Here is a 19954-nt window from a genome sequence, read left to right on the forward strand (position 1 = left end):
AGCCTTAAGCAAGTTCCTTAGCCTTTATAAGCCTATTCTTCATCTATAAAATGGGTACAATAATAGTACCTATCTTAAAAGGTGGTTATGAGGTTTCAGTGAGATATTGTAAAAGTCACTTTGTAAAGTACAAAGCTGTAAAGGTTAAGAAAATAATGATCTCCAAGCTAAAAGTAACTTACAAACTTAATAACTATAACACTGATTTGTTTTCAAGCCCCACAAAAAATAAGTCGCAGTCTCCAAATCCTCTGAAAAACCCATCTGTCTCCTTCCCTCCCATCACCGACCTATCCTAGTTTGTTTCCCTTTTGAAGAGTTTCTGTCTTCTGTTCACAAAAGAGGAAGGGAAACCTGGCCTGAGAACCATAAAACCACATACCAGAATTGTTCTCTAGAAACCAGCCACATGGGAGTGGATGAAAGCAGAAGACCCCTTCAATGTCCCTGACATGGGTGTCAAAGTGTCCAGACAGGGCACTCACTTCCAGTTTCTCACCGAAAGAGGAACTCAAAATTGCTGATGTCCCGGCCACTGGAATTCTATAGAGCCAGGGTTCCCAAGCTAAGGAGATATGATAACATATAATAAAAAAATAATATATATAATATGATGTAATACATCCACCATCATGAGACTTTACCTTACCCTATTGCCCAGAAAGCCCCTTGAAGTTACTCAGGGGCAATGAAGTTTCACACAGAAGCCTGTGAACTTGTACAGACCCCCTCCACCACCAACCCCCCTGGCCCCCGCGAATGGTAAAATTCCTAGATGGAAATGAGTAAGAATACACTCCAGGACCTATGTCATCGTTTATACCTCTCCACCTCCAAATCCTCTTTTCTTAAAATAGAGACAAAATAGGAGCCTAAGATTTACCCCCAAAAGACTAGGGAATGCTTGGTCATCTCTAACCCTTGGTCATCCTTCTCTCTGAATTTCCAAATACTCTTCCAGACACAAAGCTCTGCGAATCTGCATGATTCACAGGTCAGAAATGCAGAGATTTTTAGAATACACACATTTTTTCCAAGAGGCTAACCAAAGAGTTGTAATTTGAGCACATGTACAAGGCTAGTAGTAAATACACTCAAACTACTCAAGTAACAAACACCTAATATTTATTAATAAATTAGTACACTTGAAGGCATTTTTTCTGCTATCAGTCCCTCCCCATGACCCACAAACCCCGCCCACACAAAGGGAGTCCACGCCACCTTTGCATTAGAGTCTGGCAACTGAGCGTTATTAGAGAGCATGTTTATAAACGGGAGCAGAGTTGCAAATATATCAGACAAGAGCTCTTACAGCTGCAGCCACTTTTAATTAAAGTGATTGAATGACAAAGGACACCCACCAAGACCAAGGCCTCGAGGGCAGACTGGCAGACTGGACCTACCGACTACGTGTGTATAAAAAAACAAGACATCTTTTAAAGCAAAACTGAGCAAATCCCCTATGGAAAAAGGTGCCACGGGCACTCAGTTGTGACTTTCCAAAGTGCAGCAATACGTTCCAGAATAGCTCAATTCCTAAAAGATGAAGTTCAAGTTCTTTGGTGGCCCAGGTGTCAAGCCACTTAAATAGCAAGGTCTGATGGCTTGAGGATTTCATGTCTCCAGCCCAGAGCATCATTAGCATAAGAGGGGCACAAGTAATCAGGCATTCTACACGGTGCCCAAGTGAAAATCATACAATCAGCAACAGTGTGGTCAAGTTTCAGCCATGAATATGAACTATACAACAAGGCATATTAAAAAGATAACTCAAAATCTATTGCATTACAGTAACGCAACGGGGTATTACACTTCTTTAACCCTTAAGAAAATTTGTAAATTACAAATAATAATAAAAAAGTTACAATTAAAAAATAAAAAGCTGATGTGGATGTCGAGACACGAAGACTGCGTATAGAATTCACAAGATGCCATTACACTTTTAAGAAGTTCAGAGCCTCACAATCCAGTGTGCAGGAAAAGCCACACTGCATTTGTGGTACATTAAGTGAATTTAAAGTGCACAGAACAATTTTGAAAACACATAAGAAGTTGAAACAGAAAATATGGAACCTAAAAAACTTTAGTGGTGGGTATTTTTCAACAGTGACACCTTGAGTAAGGCTTATAAACTAACTTCCTAGAAGGGTTAAAAAAAGAAAGAACTCAAAACACTGGCCATATACTCTGTTACACACACACACACACACACACACACATACACACGCACACGCACGTGCGTGTGCACATGCACACACACGCAACTAGAAAAACAGAAACAAAACAAACAAAAAACCACCCTGCCACTAAATTGAGTAATTTCCAGAGTGCGGTATCCCTCATGGTCTACAATAGATCGGGAAGATGGCTATACACAGAGTCCAAGAGGGTCTGGCTGGCTTCCTGACTCTTGACTCCAATAATCTCAAATAGCCGGTCCAGCTTGTCCTCAGCCTGAGGAATCTCTTCAATCACCCGCAGCTCCTCAGGATTCAGAATGTGGAGCATGTCGTCAAAAATAGGCTGTAAGTCACAGGGGTCCAGGCGTACCTGCCGCAACACCGTGTCCTTCTTTTCTGCAGGGAGGACAGGGAAGGTAAGGGGCGGTCAAGGGACTGGACTGGGGAAACAGAACAGCGCTAGGAGGGGCAGTTCCCCTCTCCCAGGCCGTCCCCACCCCCACCCCAAGGTGTGTGAGTGAACCCTTGGCACATTTTAAACGATACAATAGTTTTTACTTGCATTGCGCTTAAGATAATAAGATCTGCCTAACAGAGAGCAGACAAGGAACCACTTGCATGGGTTGTTGACTGTCCTTAGCGCGACTTTTGTCTAGACCTAAAAGACTTCGGGATTCTTCTATAACTCAGCAGAATGCTGAAATACTTAGAGAAACTTAAGGAAACAAAACAAAAAAACCACTTTTCCATCTGCAATGTGTTTACTAAACAAAGATCAGTCCGCCCTTTTCCCCTCAAAAATTCCAAGTCCATGTAATCTGCTTATCTGACTTTCAAATTACATTGCCACATTTCAAAACTAAACTACAAGGGCAAAAGCACACAAATAAGAAAATACTGCTTCTTGGATCACACCTTACAATGAGACAAGGGACTGTAACGTATTTATTACTCCTCTAAAAAGCTTTCTCAAAAATATAATATGTAGCATAAAATACAAACTAAAATATAAATCTTTCCTATAAATATAAAATAGATAAATGTAAATAGGTAAGGTATATAAGAGAGAACATATTTTATAAACATAAACTACAACATAACATGCCTGCCATGAAATATCCGAAAGTGGGAAATTATTTACCAAAAGTACCAATCCTCAATGTTTAAAACCTTGTTCTCTGCAATGATTCTGAAGAGAGTGCATTTTAATTTGAGTCACTGAAACTTACACTTCTGACCCCCAAGATAGGTTAGACTCTAAATCCTTGGATTCTGCAAACCCGGTCTGGTAAATAATTTTCAAAGAAACCTGCCAGACAACATTTTATCGGACCTTCCCCGAAACACCTTCGATAGCATCATGAGGATAAAGGGCGACCAATGCAGGCTCTCGGCCAGATCAAAAGAGCCGTAAAGACTTCCTGGGTGGGTCCCCGCTGTCTGATGCCTCGGTTCCTCTGGGGCCAGCCTCACCTTGGGGTCTGTCATAGGTTTTCCTGGGCAGATCACTCCCGTGAGGCAACTATCTGGCTGTGAGGCTGGCCAGGGAGAAACCCCGGGGGCTCCTCTGGGGGAGGCTTAAACAATGAATATACCCCGCTGCCGTTCTGCCAACGTCTGTACCTTTGGTAATAAAGGAGCCCGTCCTGCTCAGAGCCGAGGAGCCGCTGGATGTGGAGTCACAGCGAAGAAGAGGCTCCGACTCATCCACGAAGAAGCCCTTGTTCTTGTCCAGCGGGGAAGGCTCCACCGTCAGCAGGGTGGAATTCTCAAGTTTCGTGTTGGGGCTGGGGATGGGGCTCGGGCTAAGTGGGCTGGGGCTCATCGGGAGGGCCAGTTTGTCAGTTTCCAGCTGTGAGGGGAAACAAACAAATAAAAATGTTTCTTATTATATACTTCAAAAACTGTAGAGGAAAACAATGAAATCAAAACACCCTCTCAGATGCTATTTTTGTTCCATTTACTATTTTATAGATGAATTCTGCCATTCTGACAGCCTGTAACTTACATTATTGCTAGACACGCATACACACACGCTTTTTAAACTGTCAAGAATATACGTGGTTCTGGCTAAGCGTTAAGCATTAAAAATTAGGAAGCATGTGCACGAAGCCGTTACCTCACAGGAACGGAACTGGACAAGGGAGTGAACAGGAAGATCTCCAACTTAGAAAAAAATGGATTGAGCTGGTGTAGGTCTTAGATAACATCTAGTATGCCCCCTCTGTATGAGTTGAATTATGTCCCCCCAAATTCATGCTGAAGTTGTAACTTCCTGTACCTCAGAATATGACTGTATTTGAAGATGGGGCCAACTAAGTAAGTTTAAAAAGAGGTGATTAAGGTATAATTGGGTTCTAATCCAATAGGACTGGTATCCTTAGAAGAAGCCTTTAGAAGAGGCACACAGCAGAAAGACCATGTAAGACACAGGGTGATGGTTACCGTCTTCTACAAGTCGAGAAGCCTGAGGACACCTCAAACTTCTAGCCTCCAGAACTGTGACAAGATAAGCGTCTGCTGTTTAAGCTTCCAGTCTGCGATACTTTATTACGGTAGCCCTAGCAAACGAACACATCCTCTTTTTACAAGTAAGGAAACTGAGGTCTAGAGAAATGACATGACTTTCTTAATTATGGGCTCCCAAAGAGTAAGGGGCAGAGCTAAGACTCATTCCCATTTCAAAGCAGCTCAGGAGAACACCAGAGGCCAAAGCAGCTGGAAGAGAGTGAGGACCACCCCACTGGGGCCAGTATAGAGCTCCTAAGGACTTAATGGAGACAGTGAAGCTTGCATTCTGGAGGGGAGGGTCAGAAAGACAAAAACAAGGAAGCAAACAAACAAGATGGTTTCACATGGAGATGGTGAGCTTCATGCCCATTGGCTGGTATGCAGAGAATGGATTTTGGGGGGCAGGGGAGGGCGGGCAAGAAACAAAAGAGAGAGCCCAGTTAGGATGCTGCTACAGTGGCCGGGTCAGGTAAAAGCATGGTTTGTACCTAGGTGTGCAGTGGGGAAATGATAGGCGATATCACCCCGTTTTACAGATGAAATGACCAAGGTCCAGAGAGGGGACACAGCCCTTGGGAGAAGGCCGGTGCTCAACTCAGGTCTGCTTAATACCTCTACTTAGCTTGTCATCTGACACTCTGCTTTAGAACTCTGGCAGGCATTTGTGGCATCTCTTAGTCCATTGACTTGAATCTTTTTATTGGCTCTTCTGGCATGGATGAAAATCTGGGGGCCAGGGGGCCAGATCGCACAGGGCAGGGTTCAGGGAGTGCTAATCACCACTTCTTAGAACCCTCATGACTTCACTCAGACACGACAAGCAAAACATTGTCAAGTTCCTCAATCAGGAAGACACTGACCCTCATTTCAAAGTATTGTGCTGAAGGGCTGTAAAACGCACAAGGCAAACACAGCTGCTTCTCTTACAACCTGTAAGGCCTGAGGAATTCTTGCAACTGACTGGAGATTCCAAAGACCACGGATTACTGCACCTGCCCACTGTTCCAACAGCAGTTTTCCTCTGCACAACCACCCACACCCTGCTTCTGCTTCCCAGTACAAGCTGAAGACTTGCATAACGCATTCCCAGCTGCCCCCTTTCTGATCCACAGACAAAATTTTATGTTTCTGCTTTTACACTTTTAATTCAATAGGCCTTGGCATGTGCCCCTCCTCTCTGAAATGCACATGGCCATTCATGCCAATACACATTTTTTATTCACTCAATTAGACAAAGAGCACTTGTCTACACTCTGGTTCTCAGGGACCACATTACATTGGACGACATGGTCAGTCAATATAGTGCACTGTTCTTGCTTAAAAAAAGAAATTCCTGCCCACAAATCACATGCCAACAGACTAAGGAGTCCACCCACCTATTTCCTGAACTTAGCTCAAAACTTTAAATATTTTATTTTTCCCCCACTTTGGCCAAAGGATCCTATCAGTGGAAATTAAGTACGTGATTTCCAACACAATTCAGTGAGACAGAATGCTGCAGTGATGCTCTCTTATAATCAACGATGAGTCCAGCGAATAAGAAAATGTCCCTAAGAGTGGTTTTATCGTCATCACCGTAGGGCTAACAATCACAGCCAAAGCCAGAGCTCATGTGACAATCATCTTTCTAGAAAATCTATTCAGCTACTAAATATAGGTATCTCTCCCTTTATGCAGGATACACAGCAGCTGGTTGATTTCCAGATTTCTCTAAAATTATTTGCACTTTTCCTATAAGGAAAAAAAAAAACGCTGCTCATAGAAAATTAACTTCTTTCCTCCCTTTACCTTACTATTTACAATATCCATCAACACTGGGTTACAACACAGCAACTCAAGCATTGTATTACCTACGATACCTATTAGATAGCTCTAAATGGAAATTAAGTCATTGAGGGTCACCTGGGTGGTTTAGTCAGTTAAGCATCTGACTTCAGCTCAGGTCATAATCTAGCGGTTCATGCGTTTGAGCCCCACATCAGGCTCTGTGCTGACAGCTCGGAGCCTGGAGCCTGCTTCAGATTCTGTGTCTCCCTCTCTCTCTTCCCCTCCCCTGCTCGTACTCACTCTCTCTCTCAAAAATAAATAAAACGCTTAAAAATTTTTTAAAAAGAAAATTAAGTCATCGGGATATGTGGAATAAATTAATTATTAATTCAGAAAGTTCATGTTCATTGTTGAGTTGATAGCAAATAAAGAATACTTATTAATAAGATTTAGATACTAAAAGACAAACACTCTAAACAAGAAAGCCAGAAAAGGGTCCTCTTGTTAAATCTTTAAGCATACACTTAGCCAAATATTCACAAAATAGATTATGAGGGACTTAATTTTTTCCTTATGCATCTTTGGGTCTTCCAAATTCTCTACAGGGACATATCAACTTCTATAACTATAAAAACAATACAAGTTATTTTTAAAAGAAGTTACCACAATGGGGCGCCTGGGTGGCTCAGTTGGTTAAGCAGCCAATTTTGGCTCAGGTCATGATCTCACAGTGTGTGGGTTCGAGCCCCACATTGCGCTCCGTGCTAACAGCTCAGAGACTGGAGTCTGCTTTGGATTCTGCGTCTCCCTCTCTCTCTGCCCCTCCCCCATTCTCTCTCTCTCTCTCTCTCTCTCTCTCCCTCAAAAATAAATAAAATACTGGGGTGCCTGGGTGACTCAGTCGGTCGAGCGTCTGACTTAGGCTCAGATCATGATCTTGCAGTTCATGAGTTCGAGCCCCGCATCAGGCTCTGTGCTGACAGCTCGGAGCCTGGAGCCTGCTTCGGATTCTGTGTCTCCCTCTCTCTCTGCCCCTTCCCTGCTCATGCTCTGTCTCTCTCTGTCTCTCAAAAATGAATAAACGTTAAAATTTTCTTTTCAAATAAATAAGGTATTTTTTAAAAATTTTAATAAATAAAATAAAAGCAGTCACCACTGATAAGTGTATTTTCTATTTGCTAACTTGGAAATATTATGGCTACAGTAGCTCTTATTTATTTATATTGGTAGCCGAGGAACAGGACCACCTTGGAAGATCACCTACTTGGCAGAGCACCTCGCTATACTTCCGTTAAGTGTCCACAGGCACAAAAGGGTAACATTACCCTCCAATTCACTGCAGTGAGGTAGACACTCGACTTAAAAGAAAGGCCTCTGGAGAAATCTGGCCAATGAAGGCAATATATCCACCGGATATTTGAAGTCCTTTTGCAGAAACTTTAAAAATACAATTCTTTTTGCCTTACAGCCAGGAGACAAATCATGCTAACTTAGAAGACTCACTTGAGAAATGAGGTAGAGACGGTAAGACACACGGAAGGGGGAGGCAGCAGGGATAATGAGGGGAGAGCTCCCCAAGCAGCCAAAACCAGAACGGTTCTATTGTGCGGACTTCAAGAGCGTGCAATTTACTTTCGCCAAATGAGCCCCAAATGTCCTCCTGATGAGTTTCTATGCAAGTACACTTGGTCCTGCCAGATACTGTATTTATTAGTCCCAAGTGATAGGGGAAGGGAGATAGATAAATGATTCACCTACTCAACAGCTGAGTCACACCTAAAGGTCCACTGCTGACCTGATTGCTTTCCTTTCTGATTAGCAGAACCACCGAGTACAAGATACCATCCAAATGGATGAGGGAACCAAGGTATTGATTGAAATTGGTGGGCTTGACCATCCCGGGGCTGTAGAGGTTTGTAGCAGTCCTTGTAAGAACAGTGATTTAACTTGTATTTGGGCTACACCGGGATGAGCCATTCATTTCCAGCTGTGTCTTTGCGACCCTCCACTCCTACGGCATCCAAATGAGCACCCACTCTGGGTGCTCAGCTCAACTACAACCTGAAACTGAAGCTCAGAAGTAATTCTTCTGTTTTAGCATCAAACCCCAAATCGCTTTCCTTGTTGAGTAGCCTTGGGGATGGCGCAGCCAGGGATGGTAGAGGAAAATCCTTCCAAGCCTCAGTCATGGCAAAAGTGGTTTATAAATGAAATGAAATAAGGTTCCAAGACTACTCCCAAATATAGTCTGCAAACAGGAATCGGCCAGAGAATGCCAGCCTCAGAGGCTGTCTTTCCAGCATGCATTTCATGTGCCCCACAGTCAACTCCTCAACATCAAAATCATTAACATCCTGGAAATTCCACTGCAAGAGAGGAAAGGAAATCGACTTCCAACTAGCTGTGTGGTCTTGGAGAAATCACTTCCCTCCTTAGACCTATTTCCTCATTTCTGAACAAAAAAGATTAGACTAGGTCATCTCTGTTGAAATTATGTCTTATTTATTGTTTGCCATACTATGGCTATTTCCTTCTCTCCCCTCAACCCACCCACCCCCAACTCCCTTTCTCCTTCCAAGTTACCCCTAACTGGTTCACTCAACGAAAGTTTACCACTGAGTTATTTTCAATTACTACCCAATTATAATCTCCCTGTGGTTGCACAATCTGTTTTCATAAAACGAATTCACAACTTTGATGCATCAATGACCCCCTGAAATGAAGCATTAATTACCCAGCCTAGATGCTCCTTGCCAATCTGCTAAAATGGTTCAACTTAACCCCTTGGCTCCTGGCACTAGCCAGTTGGGATTCCACAAGATTTCATATCCCACCGATATGCCCGACAGCCTCAAGAAGAGAACTCCTCACAATCAAAAGCTACCCTTTCAGCTGAACTTTCCCTCCAGGCCTCCTCCAACACTTAGAAAGATGGGAGAATCCTATGTCACATTTGCGACGTTTTCCATCACTTTAATAATGGTGTTTAAAAGCCCATTTGCTAAATTCAATGAAAACTAATTGCTATTCCATCTGAGTTGACCAGCTTGTCACTCAGATCCAGCAAACAACAGGGACTTTAAGAAATAAACCATTACCAGTACTGTGCTTAAATGATTCAGTGTGAAATACACATATTCCATTTGCTGTGAAGGTAGCTCTTAGGGGCTTCATTTTACAAATGAAAAAACTGAGGCTCTAAGAGGTTTGACTACCCTGCCCAAGGTCACGGAGCCAGGATTCAAGATCAGGTCTGTCCAGTTTCAAAGCGACCCTCTTTGCTGAGCCATGTCACTTCTCTGTCTGGACCCACTACGTTTACAGAAAAATGACAAACCCCGTAACCTCAGTATGAGCAACCACATGACCACAAGGAGGTGCCCTGGCTGCTGAGCCAGAAGGAAGAAGCAAAAGGCGGGGTCTGCAAGGATCTGTAACTCAGTGGCAGAGCTTAGACTCTGGCTGGATGATGGCCCTGAGATAAAGATGAGAGAGAGATTCTGTAAATATCAGACACCTCAACGGTGGACCAATGACTTGCATTTGTATTTGAAAATATTTCCGATCCGACAGACCAGGGGCTGTTTAAAAAAAAACAAAACAAAACAAAACAAACAAAAAAAAAACCACGTAATTTCCACTGAAGTTTTATCTCAAAGGAATTACAGTCACAAATAAATACATAACTAAAATTATTTGAGGATTATGATATTATCTCAAGCTTGTTTCCCCTGCTCTCCCAGCTGCTCGTGTAATCAAAATCAAATTAGATTTCATGACGTCCTATAGGTCTGGTAGATATGTAAGCCGGGGCTCTGATAAAAGCAAGTGCTATCTTCCCCGCCCATATAAGCATCTAGATATCTGAATCTTATGCAGTCCCTTTGTTTAGAGAACAGGAACCCAGATGATAAGGAAACCTTTGTCATCTAAATCTATGTGGTTCCAGGATTTCATGTATAAGTAAGGTTCAGATAATGATGGTTACCAGCTGTCTCTCAAAAAACTTACCTGAATCTATTCAATTCCTAAGTTCAGATACTGAAGAAAACCTGAGAAATACAACGATTTCTCTCTTTAATAAATGAAATACGGTGGTGATCCCAACAACGAAAAAGAGAAAAAATGGGTGGGACACAATGGCTTTATTCTTCTGAGTGTGAGTTCTTATTAAATTCACTCAGAGTAAAGGTGTTGGCAGGAATAATCCAAATTTACACCTAGTAAAATTATAAAATTTTCTTTTCACAAACAAAAAGAAAAAAAAGGAAATGGGAAGATGCTGATTCCTCAGCCTTTAAAAGAAGTGTTATCAGTTGTTAAGAAATTTGGAGGGAAGTCTTAGAAATGGGAATATGACCCGGAAATATACATTCACGTATATAGATAAAGCAAAGACGTTAAAATGTGAGTTAATTGTTAAATCTAGGTGGTTAAGCTTATGGGTATTTGTTGTACTGTGTTTTCAACTTCTCTTTGTTTCATAAGCCTTATTTTCTTAATTGGGAAAATAAATTTTAAACAAGGGCTAAGAGCCAAGTAACTATAAGACAAAAATTCCCCAAACTTTTCCTAGGCTTCTGATTTTTTTTTTTTTTAATTTTTTTTTTTAACGTTTATTTATTTTTGAGACAGAGAGAGACAGAGCATGAACGGGGGAGGGGCAGAGAGAGAGGGAGACACAGAACTGGAAGCAGGCTCCAGGCTCTGAGCCATCAGCCCAGAGCCCGACGCGGGGCTCGAACTCACGGACCGTGAGATCGTGACCTGAGATGAAGTCGGACGCTCAACTGACTGAGCCACCCAGGCGCCCCTAGGCTTCTGATTCTTTAGTCTGTTGTCATTCCATCTTTCTTCTCTTGCCCAGCCCCTGTCCCAGGAAAGGGAGACAAGAGGGGGCTTCCGTTGCATAAGCAGGGAACAGGGCTAACACTTAAATCTAAATCATCAGTTGGCAAGTGGGCATTGCTGGCCTCATGCGGTCTAGATCCCCCTAGAGCCACCAGAGGTCATGGGATGGAAGAAGGAACAGGAGTGCGATGCCAAAAAGCCCTGCTCGTCTTCCCTGGAAAGCCCGATGTCAGCCCACAGAAGTAGCAGAGCTCAGTGGACGCAGAGGTGTGCTCTGTCCCCGAGAGCTGGGGACCAACAGCAGGACCTACAGTACTCATCCTCGGGAGGCTCATAGGATTAACTTGGCCCAAGAATGGCAAAGCCAGCGGGAAATTATCTTAAGAGACACCTCACACCCACCCTAGATCTGTCCAAGCATAGCATCATGAAAGTATTTTGTATCGACTGCAACCTCAGTTAAGGCTATATTGAAACTGCATCCCAGGTTAGCTGGCCATAGTGTGTTTCTCCCTTAACTACGCCAAGCCCAAGTCAAGGCAGTTGCTACAGTCTTGTGTGTATATGTCATTTCTAAGAGTTAATTTCAAAAGGGAATCCCAAAGGCTACAAATCCACCCACATTTATGTGAAGGTGACTAATCCTTGCCCTAAGCAAGAGAACTGTTCCTCTCCTGAATGCAGAGGGGAAAAGCCACAGGAAGCCACAAGTAGTGCTGTATGAAGCTGCCAGAGCTGGTAAGAACCAGCTGGCTCTGGAAGGAGAAGGAAGGGAGGGTGAGCCCCGCCCAGCTGCTGGCGCTGTGTCTGCAAGCTGTCCAGCCTGCTGACATCAACGGTAACATTGCAGCCCTGAGCTGACTCACTGACTAGCTTTCTCGAAAAAGGAAGCGATGACAGAGAGAGTGAGTGGGTTCTCTTGGTTCCAGGCTGGAGCCCACTCACATCCAAACATACTGCTGAGCCTTACAAGAGCTCGGCCCCGTGGACACATGAGGAGGTCACGCTGCCGGGAATGACGTGGGTTTCCCTACATTTCACTCACTGAGAACCCATGAGGAAGCCTTTCCCACAAAAAAGTCTTTGACCAATTCTAACCATGAAAAGGAGGTGCATGAATCTGACAAAGCTTGCCTTAAGGCATTGTGGAAGACAGAAAGTAATTTCACAGGAAACTCATGATCTTGAGGTAAGAAGGCTCAAGCTCATCTCAGTGACTCAACTGTTTTGAACTTGCTAAGTTTGATCAAATTAGTGTTATTTAATAAAATCATTAGTTGGATGCATGCCATTAGAATTGGAATATACCTGGTACATAATTCCAAAAGGAGCTACTGTGAAAAATACTTCTCCCTTATTAATCTCTGACTCACAGTTCTCATCTACTCGGTTCCCCTGCGGGTGGTGATTCTTACCAATTCCTCGCGTGTTCTTCCTCCCAGTCGATACTTACACCAATAAAGAGGTATTATATAGTCTCTACCCTTCCCCACCTCTTCTTTAGTTGTTACTATTTTTCTTATTTTACTTTTTTTTTTTTAACACAATACTCGCTCCTCTCGACAAATGCATGCTGTTCCACTGTCCGGGCGTTCCACAACTTCTACAACCAGTTCTCTGTTGAAGGTCATTTATGCTGCCTCCACTCCTTTATTACAGATGACGTTACAAGGAATACTTTACTTGGGACATTCTACACACATGGCAGAGGCACGTGGGACTATTCGTAGGACATAGTCCTGGAAGTACCAGGTCAATCATCAACTGCCATATACTTTGGTAGATAATACCAGATGGCTCTCCATAAGGGTTGGGCTCAGGTACACACACATCGGCAACAGACAGTATCCCTTTTTCTCTGTACTCTCATAACACAAAAAATGGCGTCATACCTTCTCCTCCTTACCAATCTAAGAAGTTAAAATTGTATCTCTGTGCAGGTTTCCATTTTAATTTTTCTTGTTCCGAGCAAGGCTAAAAAACCTGTATACCGTTAGGAACCCTCACGATTTCCTTTTTTGTGAACTGTCTTGTTCACAGACTGCCCAATTTTCTTTTGGGTCCTTGGTCTCTTCATTAATTTGTAAAAGCTCTTGATTTTTTTAAGGTTGTTAACCCTATGTTGCAAACAACTTCTCCCAGTTATTATTCTTTTGATTTACCTATGATGTTTTCTGGCTTATCCATTTATTGTTAAGTAGTCGAATCTTACTGGTGTGACTTCAGTGTTTTCTATCCTTCTCAAAAGAGACTGACCTACTGTTGGGATAATAAGAACAAAGAAAAATTCCCCCATGTTTTTTTCTAGTACTTTTTTGGTGACAAGTCATGTTCATGGTTGTTCACTGCAGACTGTCCCCTGACAAAGTCCAACTGTGGGTAAATCAAAAGTTTCTCTGAAAAAAAAAATTTTTTTAATGGGAAAGTCAGGAGTGAAAGCTACCTCTCCCAAAGAATATGAAGAATTAAGCATTGAAAGTGTTGAACTGAAATTAACTGGTATACAATAAAACCTACTGCTGGCCATGATGCAATTCCTCACCAGCACGTGTACCTGCGATTGGTACATGTGTGATAACAGAACAAGAGATAGTCTCATAAACATAAAATGGAGAAACTGGGCCCGAATTGGAAGCTACTAAGCTTTATCAAGATATGAGTTTTGGCTTTAAAAATAAATTAAAAATATGATATCCAGCACTGGTAATTGATGGAGAAAATAAGCTTCTTTTCACCATATTGATTCTGATTTCATTTCAGTGGATTCTTTGAGAAAGTCAGTGAAGGTGTGGATTAAGAAATGGAAAATGTCATCAACTAATAGACTGCCTTTTCTGAACATGGAGATACCGTGCCTCTGGAAAAAAATAAAAGCCCACTTCAAGTCTACAGAATATCCTTTAACGTGGGGCTCAAATACCTACCCCTCCTGTAAAACTGTCAGCAACTTGAGGGAGGATTCCCAGGTTTTGTGTTTTATGTGTGTCTTATACGTAAATGTTTCCATCTAGTATCTCCAGTGTTGGACACAGGGCTCAAAACATAATGGGCATTCCATTAATGTTTACTAAATAAGTCGGTTATGTTAATCCATCTATCCTCAAAAGCAGTTTTAAAAAGAAAAAGAAAAAGCATGTGCAAACACGTGTTGGGAGAGAAAATGTATCAATCTCAAGATCCCCAAGAAGCTCCTTATAAACTATACACCTCAAGCTCAACTACCATACTGGATTAATCCTACGATATATATTTTTTCACATTTTAACATCTCTCAAATAGGGATAAATCTTACAACTATAATTGGCAGTGTTTTAATTGCTACCTTGGTAGTATATGCAATAATGGTGCATCTTACAATGGACATGGCCTTGAACTAAATACAAAATGATGTCTTAATTCTCATACCTACCTATACCCTGCAGAACGATGAAGCTTGCTAGATAATCACAGATGTAAAGCACCCAGACAGCATTTGGGACACAACAGATACTCAGCAAATGTTGGCTCCCTTTCTCCTTAATGTGCATTTATTGAAAGTAGAGTGGTATCATTTGCTCTTGAGTTAAAAACGGAAGAATATAGACTTTAATTTCAACACAGAAGATAGTAGCAAAACTGTATTGAGCCCCCACTGAATGGCAAGTGCAGGACTGGGTATTTACACTCCTGATCTCTAGTATACACACTCTGGTTCCAATCTTCCCCAGATCCTTAGAAGACAGCCATGAATTCACGAAGCTGAAAGTCAATTTGTTGGATCCGCCAATTAGTTCTATTAGTTCTTAAAGATTCAAAGTTCGAACTTCAGCACTTCCGTGAAGTGGGGCATTGGAAACTTATTTATGTACCTTTAACATTGTGCAACAGTGAAAGCTTTCTGAACAGCTTGCGACGGAGCAAAACAAAACAAGGTTCTCAGTAAAACAAGTGTTCTTTGCAGAGTCAAAAGCTTGAGAAGCCCTAAGTGTGATTAGGTAGGGCTTCCTCAGCAGAAACCAGACAGAAAATCTCGGGGAAGAGGACCAAAATCCAGTCTTGAAAGAAACTACAGTCTGTTTTTTTAAGAGTGCCTTTTTTGGGGGGCACCTGGGTGGCTCAGTCAGTTAAGCGTCCGACTCTTGATTTCAGCTCAGGTCATGATCTTGCAGTTGGTGGGTTCGAGCCCCATGTCAAGCTCTGTGCTGACTTCGCAGAGCCTGTTTGGGATTCTGTCTCCCTCTCTCTCTGCCCCTCCCCTGCTCATTCTGTCTCTCAAAATAAATAAACATTAAAAAAAAAAAAGAGTACCTTTTTTTCCTTATTTATTTTGAGAGAGAAAGAGACAGTGTGAGTGGGGGAGGGGAAGAAAGAGAGAGAAAGAGAATCCCAAGCAGGTTTCACACTGTCAGCGCAGGGCCCAACGTGGGGCTCAAACCCACGAACGATGAGATCATGACCTGAGCCAAAATCAAGAGTCAGATGCTTAACTGACGAAGCCACCCAGGCGCCCCTAAAAATGACTTTTTCAAGTGGACAAATATACGTCTGCTATTGTTTTCTGTATTTTTGGGTAGGTCAGTACCCCTGCCTTCTGCTACAACCTTATAATTTCCTGTGTACCCTTCTGTTATAACATTTGCTTATCACACTGAATTGCACATTATTTGCACAAGAGTCTTCCTCTCGGTGACCGAGCTGCTCAAAGGCCTAGAGACCACCTTTCTTCTTTACAGAGTACCAGACACACAGCTGGTGCTCCACAAAAGGTTGTTGACCAACTGAATGAAACCCTGGAATGTGATAATAAGTAGAATGGCCTGAAATGACATTAAAAACCTAAAAGCTTATTCACAGAGCTTGCTTCTTTATACGCGATGGCCACCCTAAACACAAGCACCACGAAATGTACCTAAGCCTATCGTGTGGCAACAATCCCTTTATAAAGTCCCCTTGTCACCACACAGGGGTGTTCCCCAGAGCCCACAGTCACACCCTGCAAATTAAGTGACTTGACCTTAAATGACCCTCTATGCTGTGGTAACACGGCTGGCCGAGGGCAGGCGCGAGATACAGGCTGAGTTCAGCTAGCGTCTTAGGGTCTTGGGATAATAATCCCTATCTTCTCAGAGATGACCAACTGGTAAATTAAAGAAGAAGACAAATCTGAATGGCCAAAAAGCCAACAGTTGAACATACAGCTGGTATTCGCCTTGATTCGCCCTCACTATGTTAAGTGTCTGAAAAGAGCTGGTCTCAGTCAGACCTTAGGTAAGGACAGCTGCATCCTGCAGCTGGTTAACAAAAAAAAACCCCAGCAACTGTAGTTCCCTCCGCCACAGAAACAGTGGCAAAATCAGAATGCCCAGTGCTGTCCCCAATGCAGAGACTGTCCCAGTTGATTATACAAAGCAAAGCCATCCAGTGTCCAAACAGCGTCGACTATAGTTGGGGGCCAGAGGGGGGGAAGACTCTGCCTCTGGGATGCAGGTCTCCTGCATGGTTTCTGGAAGGGATCGAGAATGTCTAACAAAGAGTCATTCTATTACCCAGCAGTCCACAACAACAGCACTGGCTTCAAGTCCACTAGTTATATTACAGCATAGTTTTGATCGGTCTTATCTAATGGAAGGCGGGCAGGAGGGGTAAGGTACCCAACTCCCCTGCTGGATTAGCACCAGTTCTTTACATTTGAGGATCGCTGGTCAAAGCAGAGAGCTGAAGTAACACTTTACATTATTTTCAATTGTTGCAGGTCTTCTTAATATTATCATTCTGTAAAAGGTGCATAAAATCCCTTTTTCTATCCTTTATCAAACTGAGACAATAAAGGAATACTGAAATTCCAATCACAATTACTGTCGAACCTAGCCAGTAAGCATTGCTTTACTATGTCACTTTCTTACATCCCGCAGTTTAAGTGAACAGTACCTCATTCAATTTTGATAACCACTCGATCTTCCATTTTAAATAGAAAAATCTGGGGCCTTCAGAAAAATCTGAACCCCGTGTCGGGCTCTGTGCTGACAGCTCAGAGCCTGGAGCCTGCTTCGGGTTCTGTGTGTGTGTGTGTGTGTGTGTGTGTGTGTGTGTGTGTGCGCGCGCGCGCTCAAGTGCACGCACCCCTCCCCCACTCATGCTCTGTCTCTTAAAAGCAAATAAAAGTTAAACAAAAAAAAAAAAAGAAAAATCTGAGAGGGGAGGACAGAGAGAGAAGTTGAAGGGAGGGGAGGGGTGAGGAGGGGTGAGAGCAAATCTAGAGATTCAGTTGCTCAATTTTGTTTCCCTTTTTCTGACAGCCACTGAGAAAGCAGACCGTTATCTTCACACATACCATCACCTTTGTTTCTTCGCTAGAGAAAACATCCCCAGCCTAGGAACATTCGCTCAGGCAGCAAGGAATAAATATTTACCATTAGTGGAATTTCCAGTTCTTGGGCACTGAACCCAGATGGCAACCTGATGCTCAACCGCCCACTTTAACCAGTGTTGGAATGGGAAGTACCTCCCCACCCGACACTAAGTGGATGGATTTAAAGGATCCATTATGTGTATGAGTTGGAGCTACTTAGGAACACTTTTTCCATCTCTCTTGCCTCTAGAGCCCGGGGAATAATGGCAGCCATGAACAGTAAACATTCACGAAGTGCTTACTGTGGGGGCACACTCACCTAGCTCTCACAACACCTCATAGGACAGGCACTAATGGCGCTCCCATTTCCTCAGGAACAAACTGAGGCAGAGAGGCCAGGGTTCCCCGCGACATGCTGCCAGGGCAGGAACTTCACCTGGCACACATCTCCACACTGAGGCTCCGATCTGGAGCCTTACCAGCTGATTAGCTGTATATCCAGCAACCCCTCCTCCCACCCTTGTGGATTTATTCCCTCACACTCCCTAAGTATATAGAAGTTTCTCCCATTGAACCATAAGCTTCCTTGACCGCACTGACTCTAAGACTGGTCTTTGCATTTGCCCCAAAAGTCTGGTATAATACTGCACATCTAGTCTGTTAGGTAATAGAGATTTGAACATAAAATCACATCATCTCCTTTGCTCTTTAGCAGAGGAAACTTACATACAGACATGAGAGCACTGGAAAGAAACAACGGTCCCACTAAATTCTCTTTTCCAGCTATCCTTCAAAACCAAAGGGCAAATAATGCAATTTATTTATTGAGTTGGCATTTTCCAGACACAGAAAAACAGAATTTATTGCCGGAAACCTACCCTAAGTATTCTTGGGGCCAAAGAAAAATGATCTCAGGTAGAAGCAGATGCTGCAGAAAGGAACAAGGAACAACAGAAAAGATCAAGATGCAGGTGTTATCCATGGAAATCCTGACGTGAAAAATCGTAATAATTGTGCCTTTTGGGGGCTAAGAAATGTGTGGTGTTAAAATTCAAGACAATAAAAAACATAATGCAAGAGAAGGATAAATAGAATTAAGGTCTCCTAAGGCCGTTGTGCTGTTTAGAAATAGTAAGAAGTACGCACTTATGAAACATCTCTCATAATTTAAGTTGTGATCTCTACGGTAACCATTAAAAGTACAGTAAAACATGTGTAACTAGCAAGCTAAAAAAGGAAGAGAAGTAGAATCATAAAAAATACTTGATTAATCCCAAAGAAGGCAAGAAAGAGGGGGAGAAAAAGAGATAAGACAAATACAAAACAAATAATCAGATGGTTAGATTTAAACCCAAATACATGAGTAATTACATTAGAAATGTAACCACACTAGAATTCTCTAATTAAATGACAAAAAGCTGTCGGACTAAATTTTTTGAAACCTTAAATATATGCTACTTACATAAGACTTCCTTTAAATAATGCCACAGGGGGGGAAAATCAAAGCAAAAGGTTGGGAAAAAAGAGATAACATACAATTTGGAATGCTGTATTGGGGTTTTTAAATAGCTTTGGCAAAGTCCCAATAACTTCCAACTACAGCCCCACTGCTGCTTCTACCAAACGCTGATGCCCTGGAAGGGAAAAATAGATCCGATTCTAGAAGGCTTTAGATGTTGAACTCCAAGAAGAGAGTACTGAAAAACAACTCACACCTTAGATAAAGAAAGAGTCAGGTAGCTGAATGGATTAATAAACTGGTACAACTAAACACTGGAGTATTATTCTGGGCTAAAAACAAATGAGCTATCGAGTCATGGAAAGACACGATGGAATCTTAACTGTATATTGCTAAGTCAAAGAAGCCAATCTGAGAAGGTTACATACTGCATGATTCCAACTATATAACATTCTAGAAAAGGAAAAACCATGGAGACAGTAAAAAAAAAAAAAAAAAAAAATAGTGGTTGCCAGGGTGGGTGGGGTAGGAGAGAGAGATAAACGGGCACAGCATAGAGGATTTTAGGGACAGTCTAAATACTCCACATGATGGTATAATGATGGATATGTACCATTATACACTTGTCCAAACCTGTAGAATAGACACTTAGTGAACCCTAAGGTAAACTATGGACTTTGGCTGATCATTGTATGTCAATGTAGGTTCCTCCTTGGTAAAAAATGTGCCATTCTGGTGAGTGATATTGACAATGGGAGAGGCTATGTATATGTCGGAGGAGAAGGTATATGAGAAATCTCTGTACCTCCCTCTTGATTTTCTTTTAAACTTACAACTGCTCTTAGAAACTTAAGTCTT

At 42.4% G+C, this 19954-nt stretch overlaps 1 protein-coding gene across 1 annotated transcript in view; it reads right to left on the reverse strand.

Annotated features, from left to right (window-relative positions):
- Positions 1 to 1198: 1198 nt before the first annotated feature.
- Positions 1199 to 19954, reverse strand: part of TNFRSF21 (TNF receptor superfamily member 21) — a 69805-nt gene continuing 51049 nt past the window's right edge. Inside the window, exons 5-6 of the mRNA XM_060615686.3 lie at positions 3804 to 4032; positions 1199 to 2576 (exon numbers count right to left, since the gene is read on the reverse strand). Coding sequence (XP_060471669.2) covers positions 2347 to 2576; positions 3804 to 4032 — 459 coding nt within the window. The 3' untranslated portion in view covers positions 1199 to 2346. The remainder of the gene's footprint in view (positions 2577 to 3803; positions 4033 to 19954) is intronic.

The sequence above is a fragment of the Panthera onca genome, chromosome B2, assembly GCF_046562875.1.
Source record: "Panthera onca isolate mPanOnc1 chromosome B2, mPanOnc1 haplotype 2, whole genome shotgun sequence".
Taxonomy (NCBI): Eukaryota; Metazoa; Chordata; class Mammalia; order Carnivora; family Felidae; genus Panthera; species Panthera onca.